This window comes from Saimiri boliviensis, chromosome 1, assembly GCF_048565385.1.
Source record: "Saimiri boliviensis isolate mSaiBol1 chromosome 1, mSaiBol1.pri, whole genome shotgun sequence".
Lineage (NCBI taxonomy): Eukaryota > Metazoa > Chordata > Mammalia > Primates > Cebidae > Saimiri > Saimiri boliviensis.
The window spans coordinates 38,267,096-38,289,272 of record NC_133449.1 but is presented as its reverse complement, the minus strand read 5'-3'; the positions used below and the strand labels follow the sequence as shown (position 1 = coordinate 38,289,272).

General features: G+C 44.2%; 1 protein-coding gene across 1 annotated transcript in view; it reads right to left on the bottom strand.

The window, feature by feature from the left end:
• Window positions 1–22,177, bottom strand: part of GALM (galactose mutarotase) — a 77,819-nt gene that overhangs the window by 39,888 nt on the left and 15,754 nt on the right. The window contains exons 3-4 of the mRNA XM_003926794.4: window positions 20,122–20,328; window positions 11,355–11,436 (exon numbers count right to left, since the gene is read on the bottom strand). Coding sequence (XP_003926843.1) covers window positions 11,355–11,436; window positions 20,122–20,328 — 289 coding nt within the window. The remainder of the gene's footprint in view (window positions 1–11,354; window positions 11,437–20,121; window positions 20,329–22,177) is intronic.

The window sequence follows — 22,177 nt, the reverse complement described above, 5'->3', positions numbered from 1 at the left end:
AGCTTGCCATTGCACTTCAGCCTGGGCGACAGAGCAAGACTCCATTTCAAAAACAAACAAACAAACAAACAAACAAACAAACAACCCCCTCTGCATTTTAAACTAACAAAGGGACATTTACAGAACATTTCATGCAACAATGCAGAAAACACATTCTTTCATCAGCACAAGAAACATTCTCCAGAATAGACCATATGTTAGGCCACAAAACAAGTCTCAACAAATTTAAAGTAATGAAATTATATCAAGTATCTTTCTTGACCACAATGGAATAAAACCAGAACTCAGTAACAAGGGGAACTTTTGAAATCGTACAAATACACGGAAATTAAACAGTATGCTCCTAAACGATCAATGAAGAAAATTTTAAATTTTCTTTTCTTTTCTTTCCTTTTTTTTTTTTTTTAAAGACGGGTCTTGCTTTGTTGCCCAGGCTGGTCTTGAACTTCTGAGAGTAGGTGATCTGCCCACTTCAGCCTCCCAAAGTGCTGGAATTACAGGTTTGAGCCACCAAGCACGACCTAAAGGTTGTTTAATGGATACAAATGTATAGCTAGATAGGGGGAATAAGTTCTAGTGCTCTAAAACTCTATAGGGTGACTATAATTAACAATAATTTATTGTATATTTTCAAATAGCTAGAACAGCAGATTTCAAACGTCCCAACACAAAGAGATAATAAATGTTTGAGGTGGTAGATATACTAGTTACCCTGATTTGATCTTTACACGTTGTAAATATATCAAAATATCACACTGTACCCTGTTAATATGTAGAAGAATTAGGTATCAATTAAAAATAATAACAGCTGGGGCTGGGTACAGTGGCTCATGCCTGTAATCCCAGCACTTTGGGAGGCCGAGGTGGGTGGATCACCTAAGGTCAGGAGTTTGAAACCAGTCTGGCCAACATGGTAAAACCGTGTCTCTACTAAAAATATAAAAATTAGCTGGGCGTTGTGGCAGGCATCTATAATCCCAGCTACTTGGGAGGCTGAGGCAGGAGAATCACTTGAACCCAGGGGGCAGAGGTTGCAGTGAGCCAAGGTTGTGCCATTGCACTCCAGCCTAGGCAACAAGAGCGAAACTCCATCTCAAAACAATAACAATAATAATAATAATAATAGTAACAGTTCATCATGGTTCATGCATGTAATTCCAGCACTTTAGGAGACTGAGGTGGGAGGATTGCTTGAGCTCAGGAGTTCAAGACCTCCTGGGCAGCACAGATAACCCATCTCAAAAAAAAAAAAAAAAAACCTTAAATAATAAATAAACAAACGTCTGACATAGCAGTACAGGATCTGGCACTGAAACATTCTGTCTTTGGACATCCATTACCTGTATCCCTGTCCTTTTTGGAAAACAGCTTCTGGGAGTTCTACTTCTAGGAAACTACAGGAACAGCCCTGACAACAATAAACACAGAAAACACAAGCCAGAGGATCGCAAATGCTCCACCAAGAGAGTGTGCTCCCATCCTACAGAGCAGCAAATGCTTTATGGGTGTCATTTTTTTTAGAAGTAGCTAAGAACAATTGCTCTGAAGACGCAAGCTACACTAACTGCTAACAGGCAAACACAGCCTGACAGTGTAGCTGCACACTTTGCTCGTGGTCCACGGGTAACAGGAGCTCTCAGCCTAGCAGAAGCCTTCTGCTGGCGCCGCCTGCCATGGAGCAGGAAAGAAGCACCTGTGAGCAAGAGCCACGCATTCAACACACCACTGCTGACTCCTGAGTGCCCGGAATTTCATCTAGAGAAGTAGCTTTAGAAGTTAGGTGATGAATTCTATTCATTTATTTAATATATTTTTTTCTTTCCTGTTCTTTTCTTTTCGAGGCAGAGTCTTGCTCTGTTGCCCAGGTGGCAGTGCAGTGGTGCGATCTTGGCTCACTGTAACCTCTGCCGCGGGGGTTTAGTGATTCTCCTGCCTCAGACTCTTGGGTAGCTGGGATTACAGGCATCTGCCACCATGCCTGACTAACCTTTGTATTTTCAGTAGAGATGGGGTTTTCACCATGTTGGCCAGGCTGGTCTCAAACTCCTGACCTCAAGTGATCCACCTGCCTACGCCTCCCAAAGTGCTGGGATTACAGGTGTGAGCCACCTTGCCCAGTCATTTTTTTTTTTTTTCTCAAACAGAAAAGCAAAGATGAGGGCCTCTTCCAGCCTAACAGCACACAAAGGATATTATCTGCCTGCATTAGGAAGCCTCCAGGGTCGACAGGATGGCAGGAACTTCCACTGGGGTGAATTGGAATTACTTGATGGGGCCCCTTTGGAGGCTTCTGATACCTCCACGCTTGCTGAGGCTTTTCCACTGGGTTTGGGAAAAGGAGAGCCCTTTAATATAAGAGCAGAGAAAGAGGGAGAATGGAGAAGCCACCTAACACAGTCTTCCGTATTTTACCGGCTGAAAGGGCTGCAGATTTTTTTTTTTTTTTGGATGGGTTTTTGCTCTTGTTGCCCAGGCTGGAGTGCAAAGGAACAGTCTTGGCTCACCACAACCTCCACTTCCCAGGTTCAAGTGATTCTCCTGCCTCAGCCTCCAGAGTAGTTGGGCTTACAGGCATGCGCCGCCACAGCCAGCTAATTATGCATTTTTAGTAGAGATGGGGTTTCTCCATGTTGGTCAGGCTGGTCTTGAACTCCCGACCTCAGGTGATCGGCCCACCTTGGCCTCCCAAAGTGCTGGGATTATAGGCATGAGCCATCACACCCAGCCAGGGCTGCAGACATTTTACATGTCCCCAAAATTGCCAACAGGCCGGGCACGGAGATCAAGGTCAGGAGTTCAAGACCAGCCTGGGTACATGGCGAAACCTCATCTCTACTAAAAATACAAAAATTAGCTGTGCATGGTGGTACACACCTGTAGTCCCAGCTAATTGGGAGGCTGAGGGAAGAGGATAACTTGAACCCAGGAGGCAGAGGCTGCAGTGAGCCGAGATCGCACCACTGCACTCTAGCCTGGGTGAGAGAGTGAGACTGTCTACAAAGACTGTAGTGAGTGAGACTACAAAGAATGAGACTGTAAAAAAGACTGTCTACTTCTTCCTGCCAACAGGAAGAAGGCAGGGGCAAAACAGGTGCTCATGCCAGCCAGAGGTTTGTGGGCCCTCCCTGGGGTACAGGTCTAAATGCCGGCTCTGTATTTAAGACTTGAGGGAATTTATTTGCCTTGCGCTTGCTCCGTCCAACTCCCTGTAACGACATCCCATGGTATCTCTTTCCTTTCTAGGTGACAATGCCCCATCCGTAAGCAAGTTACTAACAAAATGGGGAACAGGACCTCACTCCTCCCCAAACACCTACAGGGGGAAGATCCCCTTTTACTGAGCACCATGGCCACAGTTTTCACAGTTACTGAAAAATAAAAGTTGTACTTTCTCATGATGATGGGTTTTCCCATCACCTGAAAAATTACTGAGTGTCTGCAGCCAGGGTGAAAAACACCCCTGAAGTTTAGATATGCATCAGTATTTCCCTCAAGAACAGCACAGGTTAAAGCTTTCATGAAGAGAAAATAAAAATAAGGAGTTGAAAAACATATAAGTATAAATTAATAGCCACAAAAGGGGAAGTCAGAGAGAGACTACGAAAACATCTTCGTCTTGCAGAAAGATACAATCTGCGAAGCAACCCTGCAGGACTGGGCTGAAATGGGAGGCTGATCAAATGAAGCGATAGAAGCCAGGCAGTTTCTCATATCAAGCATCTGCGACAAACCCACACAGAATCCGAGGAATGCAGGTGATTTGACAAAAGGCCTCATGTTTAAAATTTGCCCTAAGTTTCCCCAAATCCACCACAAATTTCCCCGCATGAGCCATTTTTTCAGATACGGTTTAGTTATCTGTTCTTGTGACACTAGGTGCATTTAAAGAGTTCTTGGGGGCCGGGTGCGGTGGCTCATGCCCATAATCCCAGCACTTTGGGAAGCCATGAAGGGTGGATCACTTGCAATCAGGAGTTCGAGGCCAGCCTGGCCAACATGGTGAAACCACGTCTCTATTAAAAATATAAAAGTTATCCGGGCATGGCAGTGTGTGCCTGTAATTCCAGTTACTCAGGAGGCTGAGGTGGGAGGATTGCTTGACCCAGGAGGCAGAGGTTTTTTGTATTTTTTAGTAGAGACGAGCTTTCACTGTGTTAGTCAGGACGGTTTCAATCTCCTGACCTCATGATCCTCCCACCTCAGCCTCCCAAAGTGTTGGGATTACAGGCTTGAGCCACCATGCACTGCCCGAAGACAGATTTAAAAAACAAACACACAGGACAGGCGTGGTGGCTCATATCTGTAATCCCAGCATTTTGGGAGGCTAAGGCAAGTGGATGGCTTGAGGCCAGGAGTTCGAGACCAGCCTGGCCAACATCGTGAAACCTTAAAATTAGTCAGATGTGGTGGCATGCGAGCCTGTAGTCCCAGCTACTCGGGGGGCAGAGGCAGGAGAATCACTTGAACCCAGGAGGTGGAGGTTGCCACGGTGAGCTGAGATCAAGCCACTGCACTCCAGCCTGGGTAACAGAGTGAGACTCCATCTCAAAAAAAAAACAAACAAACCAAACAAAAACCAAACACATAAACAGGGATTTGGGGTGGGAAACAGAAGACTAGGATGGAGAGAAAAATAACTGATGTACAGAGCAAAAGTCATTCATAAGCAAAAAAACCAAAGCTGTTTTAGAGATGTTTTCCACTTTTGACTTCTGAGAGTTTCAGCACAACCAAGCAGCAGCCTCAGGGAAAGCCAGGTAGAGCAGAGGGTCTAAAATGAACTCATTACCCGGCATCTCTCCTGGATAAATGAGGCACCCAACATGAGGGACGGCTCCAGATAGCTGAATGCCATCCTGTAAGTGGTACAGCTTTTCTTTTCTTTTCTTTTTTTTTTTTTGAGACAGAGTTTCGCTCTTGTTACCCAGGCTGGAGTGCAATGGCGCAATCTCGGCTCACTGCAACCTCCACCTCCTGGGTTCAGGCAATTCTCCTGCCTCAGCCTCCTGAGTAGCTGGGATTACAGGCACGCACCACCATGCCCAGCTAATTTTTTGTATTTTTAGTAGAGACGGGGTTTCACCATGTTGACCAGGATGGTCTCGATCTCCTGACCTTGTGATCCACCTGCCTCGGCCTCCCAAAGTGCTGTGATTACAGGCTTGAGCCACCGCGCCCGGTGTGGTACAGCTTTTCTTTGACTATGTTTGTAAAATTTCTTTTTTTGAAATTTAAATCTCTTTATTTACTTAATTTGTTAATTTTGAGACTGATTTGTGAGATTGGTTAATTTTTGTGTTTTTGGTAGAGATGGGGTTTCACCATCTTGCCAAGGCTGGTCTCGAATTCTTGGGCTCAAAAATCCACCTGCCTCCCGAAGTGCTGGGATTATAGGCATGAGCCACCATGCCCAGCCTGTTTGCAAATTTTCTACTGAAGGTGATTTTCTATCATCTTCAGCAGAGATAACCAACATACACACTTATAGGAAGTGAACTTACAACACAACTTGGTCATAACAAGATTTTGCAGATGAGAAAACCAAGAACCGGAAAGACAAGGGATCTGTCACAAACATCGTATGTTGCAACAGGACAGTGACCTCTGAGGTGACTTTCCCTTGACTCTCCCTTTCTTGTCAGGCTAACAAGGCCAGACACTTAAATTCATGCTCTTTAATTTCAAGAAAACCTCTCCCTCCTTCCCTTTTTCCTTTCCTTCCATCCTCTTTCTCTCTCTCCCTTTCTCATATTTAATTTAAACAAACTTGGTTTCCTGTTTTCTTTGTAGAAAAGTAGAAATAAATTGAAGGGAGGAAGCAACAAGGAGAAGACAATGAGAGGACTGGGGAGACTCCCGTACGAAAGGTGGCAAGAGAGCTGAGGACTGACAACTGGCAAAAGCCTGGCAAAGTTTGTTCTTGGTTTTTGGCTTACTTCCCATTTCTTGACTATGATGCACTTGCCTGTTTATATAGTAAAGAAATTAATTTACTTTTCTTTCTTTCCTTGATCCTTTCTGCCTCTCCCCTACCTCCTAAATAATCATCATCGTCTTCTTCTCTTTTTTTTTTTTTTTTGAGACAGAGTCTTGCTCTGTCACTCACATTGAAGTACAGTGGCACGATCACAGCTCACTGCAACCTTCACCTCCTGGGCTTAATCATCTTACCTCAGCCTCCCAAACAGCTGGGACCACAGGCGTGCACCAACACTCCTGGCTAATTAAAAATTATTTTGTTATTAATGGGGTCTCCCTATGTTGCCCAGGCTGCTCTTGAACTCCTGGGCTCAACCAATCCTTGGCCTCCCAAAGGGCTGGGATTAAACATGTGAGCCACCGTGCCTGGCACCAAACCTTCTTGACATCTAACTACATCGTAAAATCTGTAGAGTGCAGGTCCACGTAAGAGCCCCAGTTCTAATACTAGACTACCTTGGTGTGAATCTCAGCTTGCCCCAACTTGTAAACTGGGTTAGCCTCCGTAAGGTACTTAAACTCCTTGTTCTATAGTTTTCATATCTGTTAAAAAAGAAAAATGAACAGAATCTACCTTATGGGCTCAAGGTATGAATTATTTATAAAATCCTCCCTGACAATAATAGCTAGTTATTATTATTAATATTAATATTTATCATAATAGCTAGTTGTTATTAATTATTATTAATAATTAGTTGTTATTAATAACTATTATCATAAATCTTCACCTCATCTCACAGATAATCAGTATCTTCTTTTTCTCAATTCAACAAAACCACAGTCTGTAGGTACTGCATATTTATTTTGAGAAGGCTTTTGTTCAAGCGATTCTTCTGCCTCAGCCTCCCGAGTAGCTGGGATTATAGGCATCTGTCACCATGCCTGGCTAATTTTTGTATTTTTAGTAGAGACAGGATTTCACCATCTTGGCCAGGCTGGTCTTGAACTCCTGACTTCATGACCCATAGCCTTCCAAAGTGCTGAGATTATAGGCGTGAGCCACTGCGCCTGGCCTTGAGAAATTTTAATGGAGTATAGCTGGTCTAATGGTTCTTTTCTTTTCCTTTTTTTTTTTTTTTTTTTTTTTTAGAAATGGAATCTCACTCTGTTACCCAGGCTGGAGTAAAGTGGCGTGATCTTGGCTCACTGCAACCTCCACCTCCCAGGTTCAAGCAATTCTCATGCCTCAGCCTCCCAAGTAACTGGGATTACAGGTGCCCACTACCATGCACGGCTAAATTTTGAATTTTTAGTAGAGACAGGGTTTTACCATGTTGGCCAGGCTGGTCTCGAACTCCTGAACTCAAGTGATTCACCCACCTCAACCTCCCAAATTGCTGGGATTACAGGCGTTAGCCACCACACCAGGCCTGGTCTAACAGGTTCTTGCAGCACATCTCAGGACAGTGGCCCTTGTGGTTCAGCTCAGCTCTGGCAGAACATGCTGAAGTTTGACACTGGACTCAGGTATACCTATCGGCCTTGAGCTCCAGGCCAGCCTGGGGACCCCCAGGGCCACCCTAAGGGATTGCAGTTCCACAAAGTCTGGTGCAGATCTGACATGGCCCCATCAGCCTCTCCCTGCCCATCCACTCTCTGCCACTAAAATTATGCCCTGAATGCTCTGCTTCAAAAGCACGGCACTTCCCTGGGCTAGTCCTGCTGTTTCTTGCACTGCTCATGCTTGTTCATCTTTATTTGGAATACCTTTCTCCTCCCCACTCCCTGGCAAACTTCCACTTTCCCTTCCAGGTTTTATTTAAGTCTCATTTCCTCTATCTGGAAGCCCCCTCAGCAGTGCCTGCCCTCTGTGCCAAGTCTCCTAGTTATGTCTATTCTGGTATTTTCCAGATTAATGGACACAATTCTGGCTGACCTTTCCAATAGACTGCCAACTCCTGGAGAGCCCGGCAGAACAGGGAAGGTACTTCTGAATGATCAAATGATGGGCAAGCCTTTTGGACTTCTTTCAAATTTAAGCTCACAGGCTTTTGATCAGTGTTAAGAATTATGAGGCCCAGTGTGGTGGCTCACACCTGTAATCCCAGCACTTTGGGTGGCCCAGGTGGGAGGATCACTTGAGCCTAGGGGTTCAAGACCAGCCTGGACAACATAGGGAGACCCTGTCTCTACAAAAATAACCAAAAAAAAAAAAAAAAAAAAAAAAAAAAAGAGTTACATAAAATCTGGGCTCCTAGAGATTTGCTCTTGGTTGAAAGTGGGCCAGATATGTGAATTCTTACATTCCTAAAGTTCAAGGTAGCAGTTACCACCCATTTTTGGAGGACATTTCAAAGGAATCAGACAGTTGGCTTGTTTCTTAAGGAATTCTGAGAAAAGAGAAAACAATACTATAATTTCCATTTAAGTGTCACTGGGCAAACAGGTGTAACATGTAGGTCTGGCTCAAGTAGGAATAGGCAGGAGAGAACTACAAATTTTTTATGAGCTCTGAAGTTGCAGTAACTTTTTTATGTAGATGATAGAGCTCTAATGGATTTGAAGGGTGGTGGAAGTAGCAGTAAAATGTCATACTAGGAGCCTCATAGAATTAGAGAATGCAAGAGCTAGAAGTGGCCTTACAGATCAATGACTAGTTTGAAATTATGAGTCCGTGATAACATTTTCACTGGTCCACAGAAAATTGAGATACATTTGGAAAATCTGCTACTTATTTTTTTATAGTATTGGCTCCAAGTAATATTATATATTTTTTAAAAAGTTATATAAATTCAATATAGCCAGGCGCGGTGGCTCAAGCCTGTAATCCCAGCACTTTGGGAGGCTGAGGCGGGTGGATCACGAGGTCAAGAGATCAAGACCATTCTGGTCAACTTGGTGAAACCCTGTCTCTACTAAAAATACAAAAAATTAGCTGGGCATGGTTGCATGTGCCTGTAATCCCAGCTACTCAGGAGGCTGAGGCAGGAGAATTGCCTGAACACAGGAGGCAGAGGTTGCGGTGAGCCGAGATCGCACCATTACACTCCAGCCTGGGTAACAAGAGCGAAACTCTGTCTCAAAAAAAAAAAAAAATTCAATATAAAGAACTGTTCTTTATTCTGAGATTAAATTTGTGTACACTTTTGTGGTACTAAAATATTCTTTTTTTTTGAGACGAAGTCTCACTCTGTCACCCAGGCTGGAATGCAGTAGCGTGATGCTGGCTCACCACAACGTCCGCCTCCTGGGTTCAAGCAATTCTCCTGCCTCGGCCTCCTGAGTAGCTGAAATTACAGGCATGCACCATCACGCCTGGCTAAATTTTTTTGTATTTTTAGTAGAGGCGGGGTTTCACCATATTGGACAGGCTTGTCTCAAACTCGGACCTTGTGATCTGCCTGCCTCGGCCTCCCAAAGTGCTGGGATTACAGCACCGGAGTCACCATGCCTGGCCCCAAATAATGAAAAGATGGTGATTATAAATGGTAGTTTGGTCTTTTTGTTTTTGTTTTTTTTTGTTGTGGTGGTTGTTTTTTTTTTTTTTTAAACAACTATTAAATATATAATACATATATTTCCAATTAGTTTTTTTTATTTTTTATTTTTTATTTTTTTTAGATAGGATCTTGCTCTGTTGCCCAGGGTGGAGTGCAGCAGAGATCATGGCTCACCACAGCCTCCAACTCCTGGGCTCGAGACCCTCCTGCTTCAGCCTCTTGAGTAGCTGGGACCCCAGGTGCATGTTACCACGGCTGGCTAATTTTTGTCAATTTTTTGTTGAGATGGGATCTCACTATGTTGCATAGTCTGGTCTTGAACTCCTGGGCTCAAGTGATCCTCCTCTGCCTCGGCCTCCCAAAGTGCTGGCATTACAGGTGTGAGCCACCACACCCAGCAAATGCAAATTTTATATGGTCCATTAGAGTGCATGTTAAACCCTACTGTGCTTTGCCACAATGACGTTTTACAATCATGTAAAATAAATTGGCTTTTACAGGGCCTTTAAATGCATAAATTATGTGTTGTTGTGATTGTCATCTGATCAAAACTCAACTGGATAGCATAAGAAGATTTTATAAATAGACACAAATAAATATATACTTATTTCATAAGCTCCACTTATAAACTCATTGGTTCACTTTCTTCCTTAGCAGTAATTAAACAGCAGCCACTACCATTTTTTCCTTGCAGTTCACAACATATAGCTCTAAGGCAATAATTTTGCCTCTAGGACCAGATGGGCCAGCTTACTCATGCCCTTCTGTTGAGTCATGTAAATATCACAAGATGACACATGCTACCAAGACAAACAGAAAAGCCTTTCAACTCAGCTCTGGAGCCCGAAAAATATTCAAAAATTGTGATGCCAAAAACTTTAGCCAATTGATCTCAACTTTTCATTATTATTCCAATTAGTTTCGTAGTCACTGTATTTATGGGAGTTCCTAATGCCTGCTGTTAACTGAAGTTGCTATTTCGTATGCAGATTCACATGCTTACCTTTCTTCCATGTAAAAAGTTTGAATTAGCAGCTAGAAACTCAACCCACTAAAGAGGCCAAAGTGGCTGGGCAGTGGTGGCTCACACCTGTATTCCCAGCACTCTGGGAGGCTGAGGAGGGCAGACTGCTTGAGTCCAGGATTTTGAGACCAGCCTGGGCAACATGGTAAAACACTCTCTCTACTAAAAATACAATGGGCATGGCGGCGTGTGCCTGTGGTCCCAGGTACTCAGGAGGTGGAGGTGGAAGAATCACCTGAGTCTGGGAAGGTTGAGGCTTCAGTGACTTGAGATCCTGCCATTTTTTTTTTTTTTCTTTTTTTCATCCTTCTATTCCTGGGATCAAGACATCCTGACACTGTACTCCAGCCTGGGCAACAGAGTAAGACTCTGTCCCCCTGCCACCAAAAAAAGCCAAACTAAAACAAAAGCTGTTACCTAGTGTAAGACAGGTATCCAGTAAACTTATTTAAAATGCTTTTAATTTAAAATAATTTTTTTTGCATTAAAAAAATTTAATCTTAAAAAAAATAAGACAGGATCTTACCATGTTGCCCAGGCTGATCTCAAACTCCTGGCCTCAAGTGATCTGCCTGCCTTGGCCTCCTAAAGTTCTGAGATTACAAGCATGAGCCACGGCACCCAGCCCCAGTAAAGTATTATCTTACTCACCGTTTTTTCTAAATTTTGAAATAATTTTAGACTTATAGAAAAATAGTAAAAACACTACATCCCTGTCCCAGCTTTCCCTCATGTTAACATTTTATATAAACGCAGTACAAATACCAAAACTAAGAATTACCACTGGAATAATTCTATTAACTAAACATAGACTTCATTAAGATTTCGCCACTTTCTCCACTAATGTCCTTTCTTGACCTTGAGTTCCAGTTCATGATCCCACATAACACAAAAAGGTTAAATTCACAAACCTGTAGGAATCAGGGTTTCATCCACAGGCAAATATGTATCTGCTTCTATGGTGACTTCATGGTCATATATATTCGGAGAACCCTGGGAGGAAAAGGGAGGAGAAAAGGTTGTTTGCTTAGTCTTATTTCATATATTTGCTTTTTAACTTCCCTTGCAAAAATGTTTTCAGGCATTGACAAAAACTTTTAAAATTTTGTTTGACTCATGGTGATGATTAAATATAATCATTTAAGTGTAGGTAGATAAGGCCTCAAAATAGCAACAGGTACATTGGGAAGAAACTTTCAAGTATTCACACATTTTCTTTTCTAAATAGAAGATGAAGGTGAAAAGTCAGAGACCACAGTGGCTTGAAAGCCTTTTGGATCCTGCTTTATTAGTGGAGGTATTTCTTCTACTCTTCACACATGCCAGGCAAACAGAAGGGCAAGGGCTGGTAACCAGGAATACACACATCCTAAGAGGTCAGGGCACTGCTCCAGGCTCACTCCTAGGGGTGCATCTGGCACTTCTCTCTGGCCTAGTTTCCATGTAGAGGCCCCACTCTCTGCTCCATGACAGAACCCCAGGGGTCAGAACTGTGGTTCCTGCTTTTGAGAATTTGTCTGCTTCCTCTGTGAAGATGCAGCCTGCCCTTTTCTGGGGAGTCTGGTGCAAGAAGTACTGGTCAGTGTCAGAAGGCCTGGGGTCTAGTTCCAGCCCTTCCTGAGTGGTCCCAGGGAATTCATGTAACCTCGTAGAATCTCATTTCCTTTGGTTTAAAATTGGGCTAATGATGCTGCTACCTTTTCCAAAGTCCTTTGGTAAAGGCATGTTTAGTAAAGGCATGTTGTGCTGTGCAAATACTTTACACACGAATGTTTCTTCTCCCTTCCTTCCTTCCTTCCCTTCCTCCCTCCCTCCCTCCCTCCCTCCCTCCCTCCTTCCTTCCTTCCTTCCTTCCTTCCTTCCTTCCTCCTCTCTCTCTCTTTCTTTCTTTTTGATGAAGTTTTGTTCTTGTCACTTAGGCTAGAGGGCAATGATGTGATCTCAGTTCACTGCAACCTCCACCTCCTGGGTTCAAGCTATTCTCCTGCCTCAGCTTCCCAGGTAGCTGGGATTACAGGCACCTACCACCACACCCAGCTAATTTTTGTATTTTTAGTAGAGACAGGGTTTCGCCAGGTTGGCCAGGCTGGTCTCAAACTCCTGACCTCAGGTGATCCACCCATCTCAGCCTCCCAAAGTGCTGGGATTACAGGTGTGAGGCACCAGCTGTTTTTTTTTGTTTGTTCATTTGTTTTGCTTTTGTTTTTGTTTTTTGAGACAGGGTTAGAGCAGGTTAGCTGGAAACAGATTCTATGATCCGAAAGACTGGTCCACACAATCAAACCAAGTCATTCTGAGAAGAAAGGCCAAGATTGTAGAGACTTTGAGAATGCATATTTAAACATGACAGAAACTGATTTAATTATACTACTAGTAGGCTGTTTATGAAAAACTATGATTCTCTTTTTTTTCTGAGGCAACACTGAGTCTCACTGTGTTGCCCAGGCTGGAGTGCAGTGGTACAATTTTGGATCACTGCAGCCTCCACCTGTAGGGTTCAAGCAATTCTCCTGCCTTAGCCTCCTGAGTAGCTGGGATTACAGGCACCCATCACCACGCCAGAGTAATTTTTGTATTTTTAGTAGAGACAGGGTTTCACCATGTTGGCCAGGCTGGTCTCAAACTCCTGACCTCAAGTGATCCGCCTGTCTTGGCCTCCCAAAGTGCTGCGATTACAGGCTTGAGCCAACATGCCTGGCCAGAAGAACTATGATGCTCTTGTATTCTCCAGTGGGTGCACAGTGGGCAGTGGTAGGAGTGGGTAAGGGACAAGGTCAGGGCAGAGGCCTCTTCTCTGCACTTCCTACAGCTTGTTTGGTCCCTGCTCTGAGCTGGAGCAGCAGGTCCAAGACGGGAGAGGGGTTGCACTCCTGCCTAGAGCAGGTCTAGAATACAGGGGATGTCTCTTCTGTGTGGCTCTCTTTCCTGCCATTCTCTCATGCCTTGGGGTGGTGCCAGCACCCGAAGGTGTCCCTGGGACTGTGGGAGAGAATGCCCCTGGGACTGTGGGAGAGGATGCCCCTGGGACTGTATTTTTAGTAGAGATGGGGTTTCTTCACATTGGTCAGGCTGGTCTTGAAGACCTGACCCCAGGTGATCCGCCCACCTTGGCCTTCAACAGTGCTGGGATTACAGGTGTGAGCCACCACGCCCCGACAACCTCTCTAATGTCATCCAATGACCGAGACCCAGATGGACCAGAGAATCTACATACTTCCTGTGCACCAATAAGCCTGGAGGAACACAAACTCTGTTTCATCAATGAAGGATGCCTGCAGGAGGCAAAGCCATTCTCCATTAATTCAGGTCTTCCGTCTGTTTCCTAAGTGCCTGCCTCCATAGAAACAAAACCACGCAGTATATATTCTTTTGTGCTTTGCTACTTCCACACAACATAATGCTCCTGGGATAATCCGTGTTATATTTCTTTATATTCCATTGTATGACTCTATCGCAATTTGTCCATTCTCCTGTTGATAGACTTCTGGGTTATTTCCAGTGTTTTACTATTATAAATAAAGCTGCTTAGAAATTTCCATTTTTGGAGTTTTTTTTCTTTTTTTAAGCATTGGAGAAATGAATCAACATGAAAATCATACACCAAATAAACTGATGAGTCTGAGATTTAGGAAGAAGCCCAGGAGGAGAAGGGAAAAAACATTCATCAGGCACCCACTTCCTGGTCACTGGGTCACGAAGTGGTAGTAACATTCCTTCATTAATGAGATGCATGCTTCGGTTTATGACTCTTCTAGGCTGGAAAAATGTAATTATCTACTCTGGTGGAATACTACTGTTGGAATCATTTCCTTTCAAGGTTGATGGAAACTTGGCAAGAAATGATGATTCACAAGCACACCTTGAGGCCCATCTCTGGGTTCAGTGTTAGTTTTGGTTAACTTTGCTTGGCTGCTACTCATTTGTAACATTAACCATTTATAGAGCCCATTATGATTTGCAGGGGACTTTAAAGGCTTTCTTGTGCAGGGTCCACTACCACAGCCATAACTCAGCTTTCATCACCTCTAGCAGGAGGGTACAGACACTGCGGGTTCCTACCCACAAGCCATAGCAGCTCCTTTACCAGCAACTCCCTGACCCCAGGCAGAAATCGGGCTTGCTGATTTATTCTATGCTAGACCAGATATTCTGATATTCAGGGAAGGGGACCTCCCTCTCCATTCCCAGAGGGTGAATTTTGATTGGTCTAAGCCAATCATGGTGGTCTAATTCCCTTGCTGGCGATTGGGTTAGGAAGAGCATAGGCCACACTTCTGGCCAATGAGAAGTTAGAGAAAGTTGGCTGGAGGACTTCCAGGAAAGGTTTTGCTTTTTCTTAAAAAGAGAACATTAGGGCAGGGTACGGTGGCTCACATCTGTAATTCTAGCACTTTGGGAGGCCGAGGTGGGTGGATCATGAGGTCAGGAGTTCGAGACAAGCCTGGCCAACATGGTGAAACCCCCTCTCTACTAAAGATACAAAAAATTAGCCAGGCGTGGTGGTATACACCTGTAATCCAGCTACTGGAGAGGTTAAGGGAGGAGAATCACTTGAACCCAGGAGGCAGAGGTTGCAGTGAGCCCTGGAGCCATTGCACTTCAGCCTGGGTGACAGGGGCGAGACTCTGTCTCAAAAAAAAGAGAACATGGCCAGCGGCAGTGGCTCACGCCTGTAATCCCAACACTTTGGGAGGCCGAGATGGGTGGATCATGAGGTCAGGAGTTCAAGACCAGCCTGGCCAAATGGTGAAACCTCATGTTTAAAAAAAAAAAAAAAAAGAGAATATTAGAGATATGAAAAAAGAAATAGGTCTTTTTTTTTTTTTTTTTTTTTTTGAGACGGAGTTTCGCTCTTGTTACCCAGGCTGGAGTGCAATGGCGCGATCTCGGCTCACCGCAACCTCCGCCTCCTGGGTTCAGGCAATTCTCCTGCCTCAGCCTCCCGAGTAGCTGGGATTACAGGCATGCGCCACCATGCCCAGCTAATTTTTTTTGTATTTTTAGTAGAGACGGGGTTTCACCATGTTGACCAGGTTGGTCTCGATCTCTCGACCTTGTGATCCACCCTCCTCGGCCTCCCAAAGTGCTGGGATTACAGGCGTGAGCCACCGCGCCCGGCAGAAATAGGTCTTTTTGTCTCTGGATATGACTATATGAGGAGGTGATTCCTGGAGCTGTGGCCCTGAGGGGAGAAGCCTGAAGACAAAAGCCAAAATACTGAGTAAGCAGATGGAGAAGTAGAAGAACCTGGGTCCCTGATGACCTGTCTACCTGGTCATACCAGAGCCACAGTTACTGCTTTTCATCTCAAATTCCCCCAGACCTGCTTTCATAACTCTCTAGGTGACGTTTCCGTTTTGTTTTTGTCTTTATTTTTATTTATTTATTTATTTATTTATTGAGATGGATTCTCACTCTGTCACCCAGGCTGGAGTCCAGTGCACAATCTTGGCTCACTGCAACCTCTGCCTCCTGGGTTCAAGCAATTCTCATGTCTCAGCCTCCCAAGTAGCTGGGATTACAGGTGTGTGCCACAACGCCCAGCTAATTTTTTAAATTTTTAATAGAGACGGGGTTTTACCATCTTGGCCAGGCTGGTCTCAAACTCCTGACCTCAAGTGATCTGCCCGCTTTGGCCTCCCAAAGCGCTGGGATTACAGGCATGAGCCACCACACCCAGGCCTTTATGTAAAGTTTCAATAAAAAAAATGTTATCCCAGTTTTGTGTTAGGCACAGGAAGGAACAGGAAAAAAAAAAAAAAAACAATAAATGACCTGCAACCTACATAACTTTTACATTCCATGAAAAACCCAGTTTGCCCCTCCTCCTCGGGTCTCCAACACTCAAACTGAGAAGTGATGAACAATGCTTGGGCCCAAGTAGAACAAAAACACCACTCATTAAAATTAAAAAACAAAAATGTATAAGATGAGCTGATTAAATATCAGGTTTTGAGCTATGTCCCTGGGGAGGGTTTGAGATACATGATAATGCTTCTCAAGGTACGGTAAGAGATATTCTGAAGATGCAGAGGCCCTTGACTCCAGGCCTAGCCTGGTGATCATCCACTGCTATCAGAGTGCCTCAGAAGGCTGGTGCCCCCACCGACCTTCAAATCTGAAGCTGGTGGCTTTGGATTCAAGCTATGTTTACTAAGATACAGGTTGAGCATCCCTAATCTGAAAATCCGAAATCTGAAATGCTCCAAAATCTGAGCTTTTTGAATGCTAACATGATGCCCGAAAGCAGTCATCAGAACATTTTGGATTTTGAGTTTTTGGATTAGAAATGCTCAATGGACAAGCATATATAATGCAAATATTCCAAAATCCGAAAATCTCCAAAATCCAAAACATTTCTGGCCCCAAGCATTTTGGATAAGGATACTCAACTTGCGGTATATGGAAGGAAGTTTATACTGACCACCCTTTTGAGTGGGGTCTATGATCTAGGAAAGCATTCAGCCTCTGAAAAGAGATTCAAAAATACCTGTCACTCCAAGCCCCTGCCACATTGGAAGACTGGTGAAAAGCCTGTAAACCTAACATCCCCATGTTGTCTCCTTCACTGGAACACATCAGCAGACAGAATATTGCATGCATAATTTCTTTCTATTTCTGAATTTATTCCTTTAGATTCCCTTCCTCATTTTTTTTTTTTAACTTTTTGTTTTGTTTTGTTTTGAGACAGAGTCTCACTCTGTCACCAGGCACCAGGCTGGAGTGTAGTGGCGCAACCTCGGCTCACTGCAACCTCTGCCTCCCGGGTTCAAACAATTCTCCAGTCTCAGCCTCCTGAGTAGCTGGGACTACAGGCGTGTGCCACCACGCCCAGCTAATTTTTCTTTTTCTTTTTGTATTTTTAGTAAAGATGGGATTTCACCATGTTGGCCAGGATAGTCTCAATCTCTTGACCTCATGATCTGCCCGTCTCAGCCTCCCAAAACGCTGTGATTACAGGAGTGAGCCACCGTGCCGGGCCTCCCCTTCCCTATTATTAAACAGGATGTCCTAAGCATGAAAAATATAGAAAACAGAATAATCACCATAGTTTATCACCTACATAAAACAATACTTTGTTCTATTTCTGTCATTTTTTTCTGAACTTATTTTTAAAGTAGAGCCTCTTAGGCCTGAGTGTTTTTGTTTTGTTTTTGGCTTTTGTTTTGTTTTTTTCTTTTACGGAGTTTCGCTCTTGTTACCCAGGCTGGAGTGCAATGGCGTGATCTCGGCTCACCGCAACCTCCACCTCCTGGGTTCAGGCAATTCTCCTGCCTCAGCCTCCTGAGTAGCTGGGATTACAGGCACGCGACACCATGCCCAGCTAATTATTTTGTATTTTTAGTAGAGACGGGGTTTCACCATGTTGACCAGGATGGTCTCGATCTCTTGACCTCGTGATCCACCCACCTCGGCCTCCCAAAGTGCTGGGATTACAGGCTTGAGCCACCATGCCTGGCCCTTTTGTTTCCTTTTTAAAATTTCTTTTCTTTTTTTTTTTTGAGATGGAATTTTGCTCTTGTTGCCCAGACTGGAGTGTAATGGCGGGATCTTGGCTCACTGCAACCTCTGCCTTCCAGGTTCAAGTGATTTTCCTGCCTCAGCCTCCCAGATAGCTGGGATCACAGGCCCATGCCACCATGTCCAGCTAATTTTGTGTCTTCAGTAGAGATGAGGTTTCACCATATTGGTCAGGCTGGTCTCAAACTTCTAACCTCAGGTGATCCACTTGCCTCAGCCTCCCAAAGTGCTGGGATTACAGGTGTGAGCCACAGCACCCGACCTTGTTTTTTAGATTTCAAGAAGCATGATGAAAGCTCCTGAAGATAAGGAACATGCAAGTGAAGGGTCAACTTTTTTAGAGGGAGAACTTTGGAAATTTTACAAGAACCAATAACTCTGTAATTAGAGAAAATTCTAGAAAACAGAACCCAGCAGATCATCAGCAAACTCCTGAAACAGTATAAAAATGTGAGATATTACTGGCTGACTGTGAACATCATCTTGCGGTAGAAAATCATGCCAAAGTGAGTCAAGTATAGTGGACAATGATGAGTTCTTCAGATAAAAAGGAAGTAATAGATATAATCTACAGAGTTCAGTTAAGCTTTTTATCTCGTCTGATATGATAGTCTCCTCAATGAGCTAAATTGCTACCATTGTAGGAGGGAATGAGGTAGTTCTGAGGGGATCCCTTAATGGGGGTAGTCAGCAGCTCTACACCACTCTTAGGTGGGCATTTCAAGGGGTCCCCACTGGGGTTTATCCCTCTGCTGGGTTGATTTTAGTGTCTTTTTTTTTTTTCTTTTTTAAGATGGTGTTTCGCTGGGCGCGGTGGCTCAAGCCTGTAATCCCAGCACTTTGGGAGGCTGAGGCGGGTGGATCATGAGGTCGAGAGATCGAGACCATCCTGGTCAACATGGTGAAACCCCGTCTCTACTAAAAAATACAAAAAAAAAAATTAGCTGGGCATGGTGGCACGTGCCTGTAATCCCAGCTACTCAGGAGGCTGAGGCAGGAGAATTGCCTGAACCCAGGAGGCGGAGGTTGCGGTGAGCCGAGATCGCGCCATTGCACTCCAGCCTGGGTAACAAGAGCGAAAACTCCGCCTCAAAAAAAAAAAAAAAAAAAAAAATGATGATGTTTCACCACATTGGTCAGGCTGGTCTTGAACTCCCAACCTCAGGTGATTCACCTGCCTTGGCCTCCAAAGTGCTTGGATTACAGGCATGAGCCATCACGCCCGGCCCGTCCTTTTTTTTGTTTTTTTTTGAGATGGAGTTTCACTCTTGTTGCCCAGGCTGGAGTGCAATGGCAGGATCTCGGCTCACTGCAACCTCCACCTCCCAAGTTCAAGTGATTCTCCTGTCTCAGCCTCCCAAGTAACTGAGATTACAGGCACCTGCCACCACGCCCAGTTGTATTTTTAGTAGAGACGGGGTTTTGCTATGTTGGCCAGGCTGGTCTCAAACTCCTGACCTCAGGTAATCCGCCCACCTTGGCCTCCCAAAGTGCTAGGATTACAGATGTGAGCCACTGCACCTGGCCAGATTTTAGTGTCTTAACCAACAACCTCATAAAGGGCTTATAACAGCAGCTGACAAATAGTAGGTAGTGTTATTATCATGAAATTGAGAATATGCCTATTAAGCTAAAAAAAAAAAAAGGATCTTCTAAATCCAAGTCCAGTGCTGTTGACACTGTACAGTGCAGGGCAGGACTGGCCCACCCAAACCCCAGGGAGGAGCCGGCAGGCTCACAGGGGAAGTACACATATTGGCAGCATATCCAAAGGAGCTGGGCCATGCCCATTTCCAAAGCTCCAAGCATGGAAGGCACCTTAATTGGAAGAAATTTTGGGGGAGTAGAAGTGGAATAAGGGAGGCAAATGTAAGTACATGTTACAATTAGATTCTGAGAGGGAGTTCTTGAAAGAGTTAGTTACTTGTCTGAAGCAAACGGGAAACAGATACTTCTCTTGGCAGTACAACGTACTCATTTTGTCTTTCTCTATAATTTTCATTTATTGAGCACCTACTATAAGCCCTCTGCTGGGGTTTCATCATCATGAGGGTGATCTCATTGTCAGAGCAATTCCACACTGCTCTGGTCTTTCCAGTCACAGCCCAGGACATTCCACAAAGCACGAAGTAGGAAAGAGGAAACAAGTTCACTTACCTGGCCTGCCAGGTTGAAGTAGGAATGATTGGTCAGATTGACTGGTGTGGCCTGACTAGCCTGTGCTCTATAGTTGACCACGAGCTCCCCACCATCCAGGGTGTATGTCACCCAGACTTTTAATTCTCCGGGGTAGCCTTCCTCACCGTCTGGACTGACACGCGAGAACTGGACGCCATTGAACAGCACCCGAGGGGTCCAGAGCACCTGGAAAAAAGTGTTTTCAAAGTTGTGTAGTTGCTCCAACCTCAAGCTAAATGCCACATTTCAATATTTAAAGGCAATTGATTTCACAAGGAAAATGATTACACAATCAATTAAGACTTTTGAATGATAGCTTGGATTTTTTTTTTTTTTTTTTTTTTGAGACAGGGTCTCATTCTGTTGTCTAGGCTGGAGTGCAGTGGTGTGATCTCGGCTCACTGCAACTTCTGCCTCCCAGCTTCAGGTGATTCTCGAGCCTCAGCCTCCTGAGTAACTGTGATTACAGGCATAAGCTACTGCACCCAGCTAATTTTGCATTTTTTGTAGATAAGGGGTTTTACCATGATGGCCAGGCTGGTCTCAAACTCCTGACCTCAAGTGATCCGCCTGCATTGGCCTCCGAAGGTGTTGGGGTTACAGGCGTGAGCAACCACACTGGTCCCTGGATTTTAATTATTCAAAATTTTTTGTTTTCTCTACCTACTCACACTCCTCATTCTCTTTTCTCTAACTTTATACATACATGTGCATCTATAATATTTTCCTCTCCTCTTCTTTGATGATTTTTCTTTGATTTTTTTTTCTGTACTATTAGAATTAGAGTCCTTAGCAGATGATTTTTCTTTGATTTTTTTTTTTATCTTGGAGCCCACTCTGCTAAATGCCATATAGCAATATCTGCTGATAGTATTAAAAAAACTTTATTAAATCAGCCCGTCTCCTGGGGGTACTATACACAAATATTTATTAAAAGTCCTGCAAGTTTCTCTGTGTTCCCTAAGCAGAGTTCAAAACAAATAAGACATCTGTGGCATTAAGAAGAGTTGTAGCCCACACGTCAGGAGTCCTGATTCAGGGGGCCTCATTTGTCCCTTGCTCATTGTGTGACTCTAGGCATTAATCTCTTTCATCAAACAAGGAGGTTGAAGAAATTATCTTAGTTTTTTCTTGTTCTAGAAAATATGATTCTAACACTGGCAAAAAAAAAAACCCCAAAGTATGAAGAAGAGCTTATTTTTAAAGGTTTTTTGGGCCAGGTGCAACAGCTCATGCCTATAATTCCAACACTTTGAGAGGCTGAAGCAGGATGATGGCTTGAGTTCAGGAGTTCAAGACCAGCCTGGGCAACATAGTGAGACTTCATCTCTACAAAAAAGTTTAAAAAGGCCAGGCACAGTGGCTCATGCTGGTAATCCCAGCACTTTGGGAGGCCGAGGCAGGTGGATTGTGAGGTCGGGAGTTCAAGACCAGTCTGGCCAACACAGTGAAACCCCATCTCTACTAAAAATACAAAAATTAGCCTGGTGTGGTGGCTGGCGCCTGTAAACCCAGCTACTAGGGAGGCTGAGGCAGAGAATCACTTGAACCTGGGAGGTGGAGGTTACAGTGAGCCAAGATCATGCCACTGCACTCCAGCCTGGGCAATGGAATGAGACTCCATCTCAAAAAAAAAAAAAAAAGTTTTAAAAATTAGCTAGGTGTGGTGGTGCACACCTGTAGTCCCAGCTACTTGAGAGGCTGAGAAGGGAGGATCGCTTGAGCCCAAGAAGTTGAGGCTGCAGTGAGCTGAGATTGTGCATACCACTGCACCGTCTGGGTAACAGAATAAGACATTGTCTCCAAATAAATAAGTAAGTAAAAAGCTTTTTGCTTTTGGAAATAGGAATTGGAATCTTGGATTAACATAGTGGCTGTTCTCAACTTTGTCCTAGAGGCCCTAAGACTGATTACACTTATAGGGAAGAGAAAACCAACATTTATCAGGTGCCCATTATGAGTCAGGATGCTCTGCTAGAAACTTCACAGACACTGTCTCATCTGTCTTAAAGCAGACTTAAAGTAGATACCATCA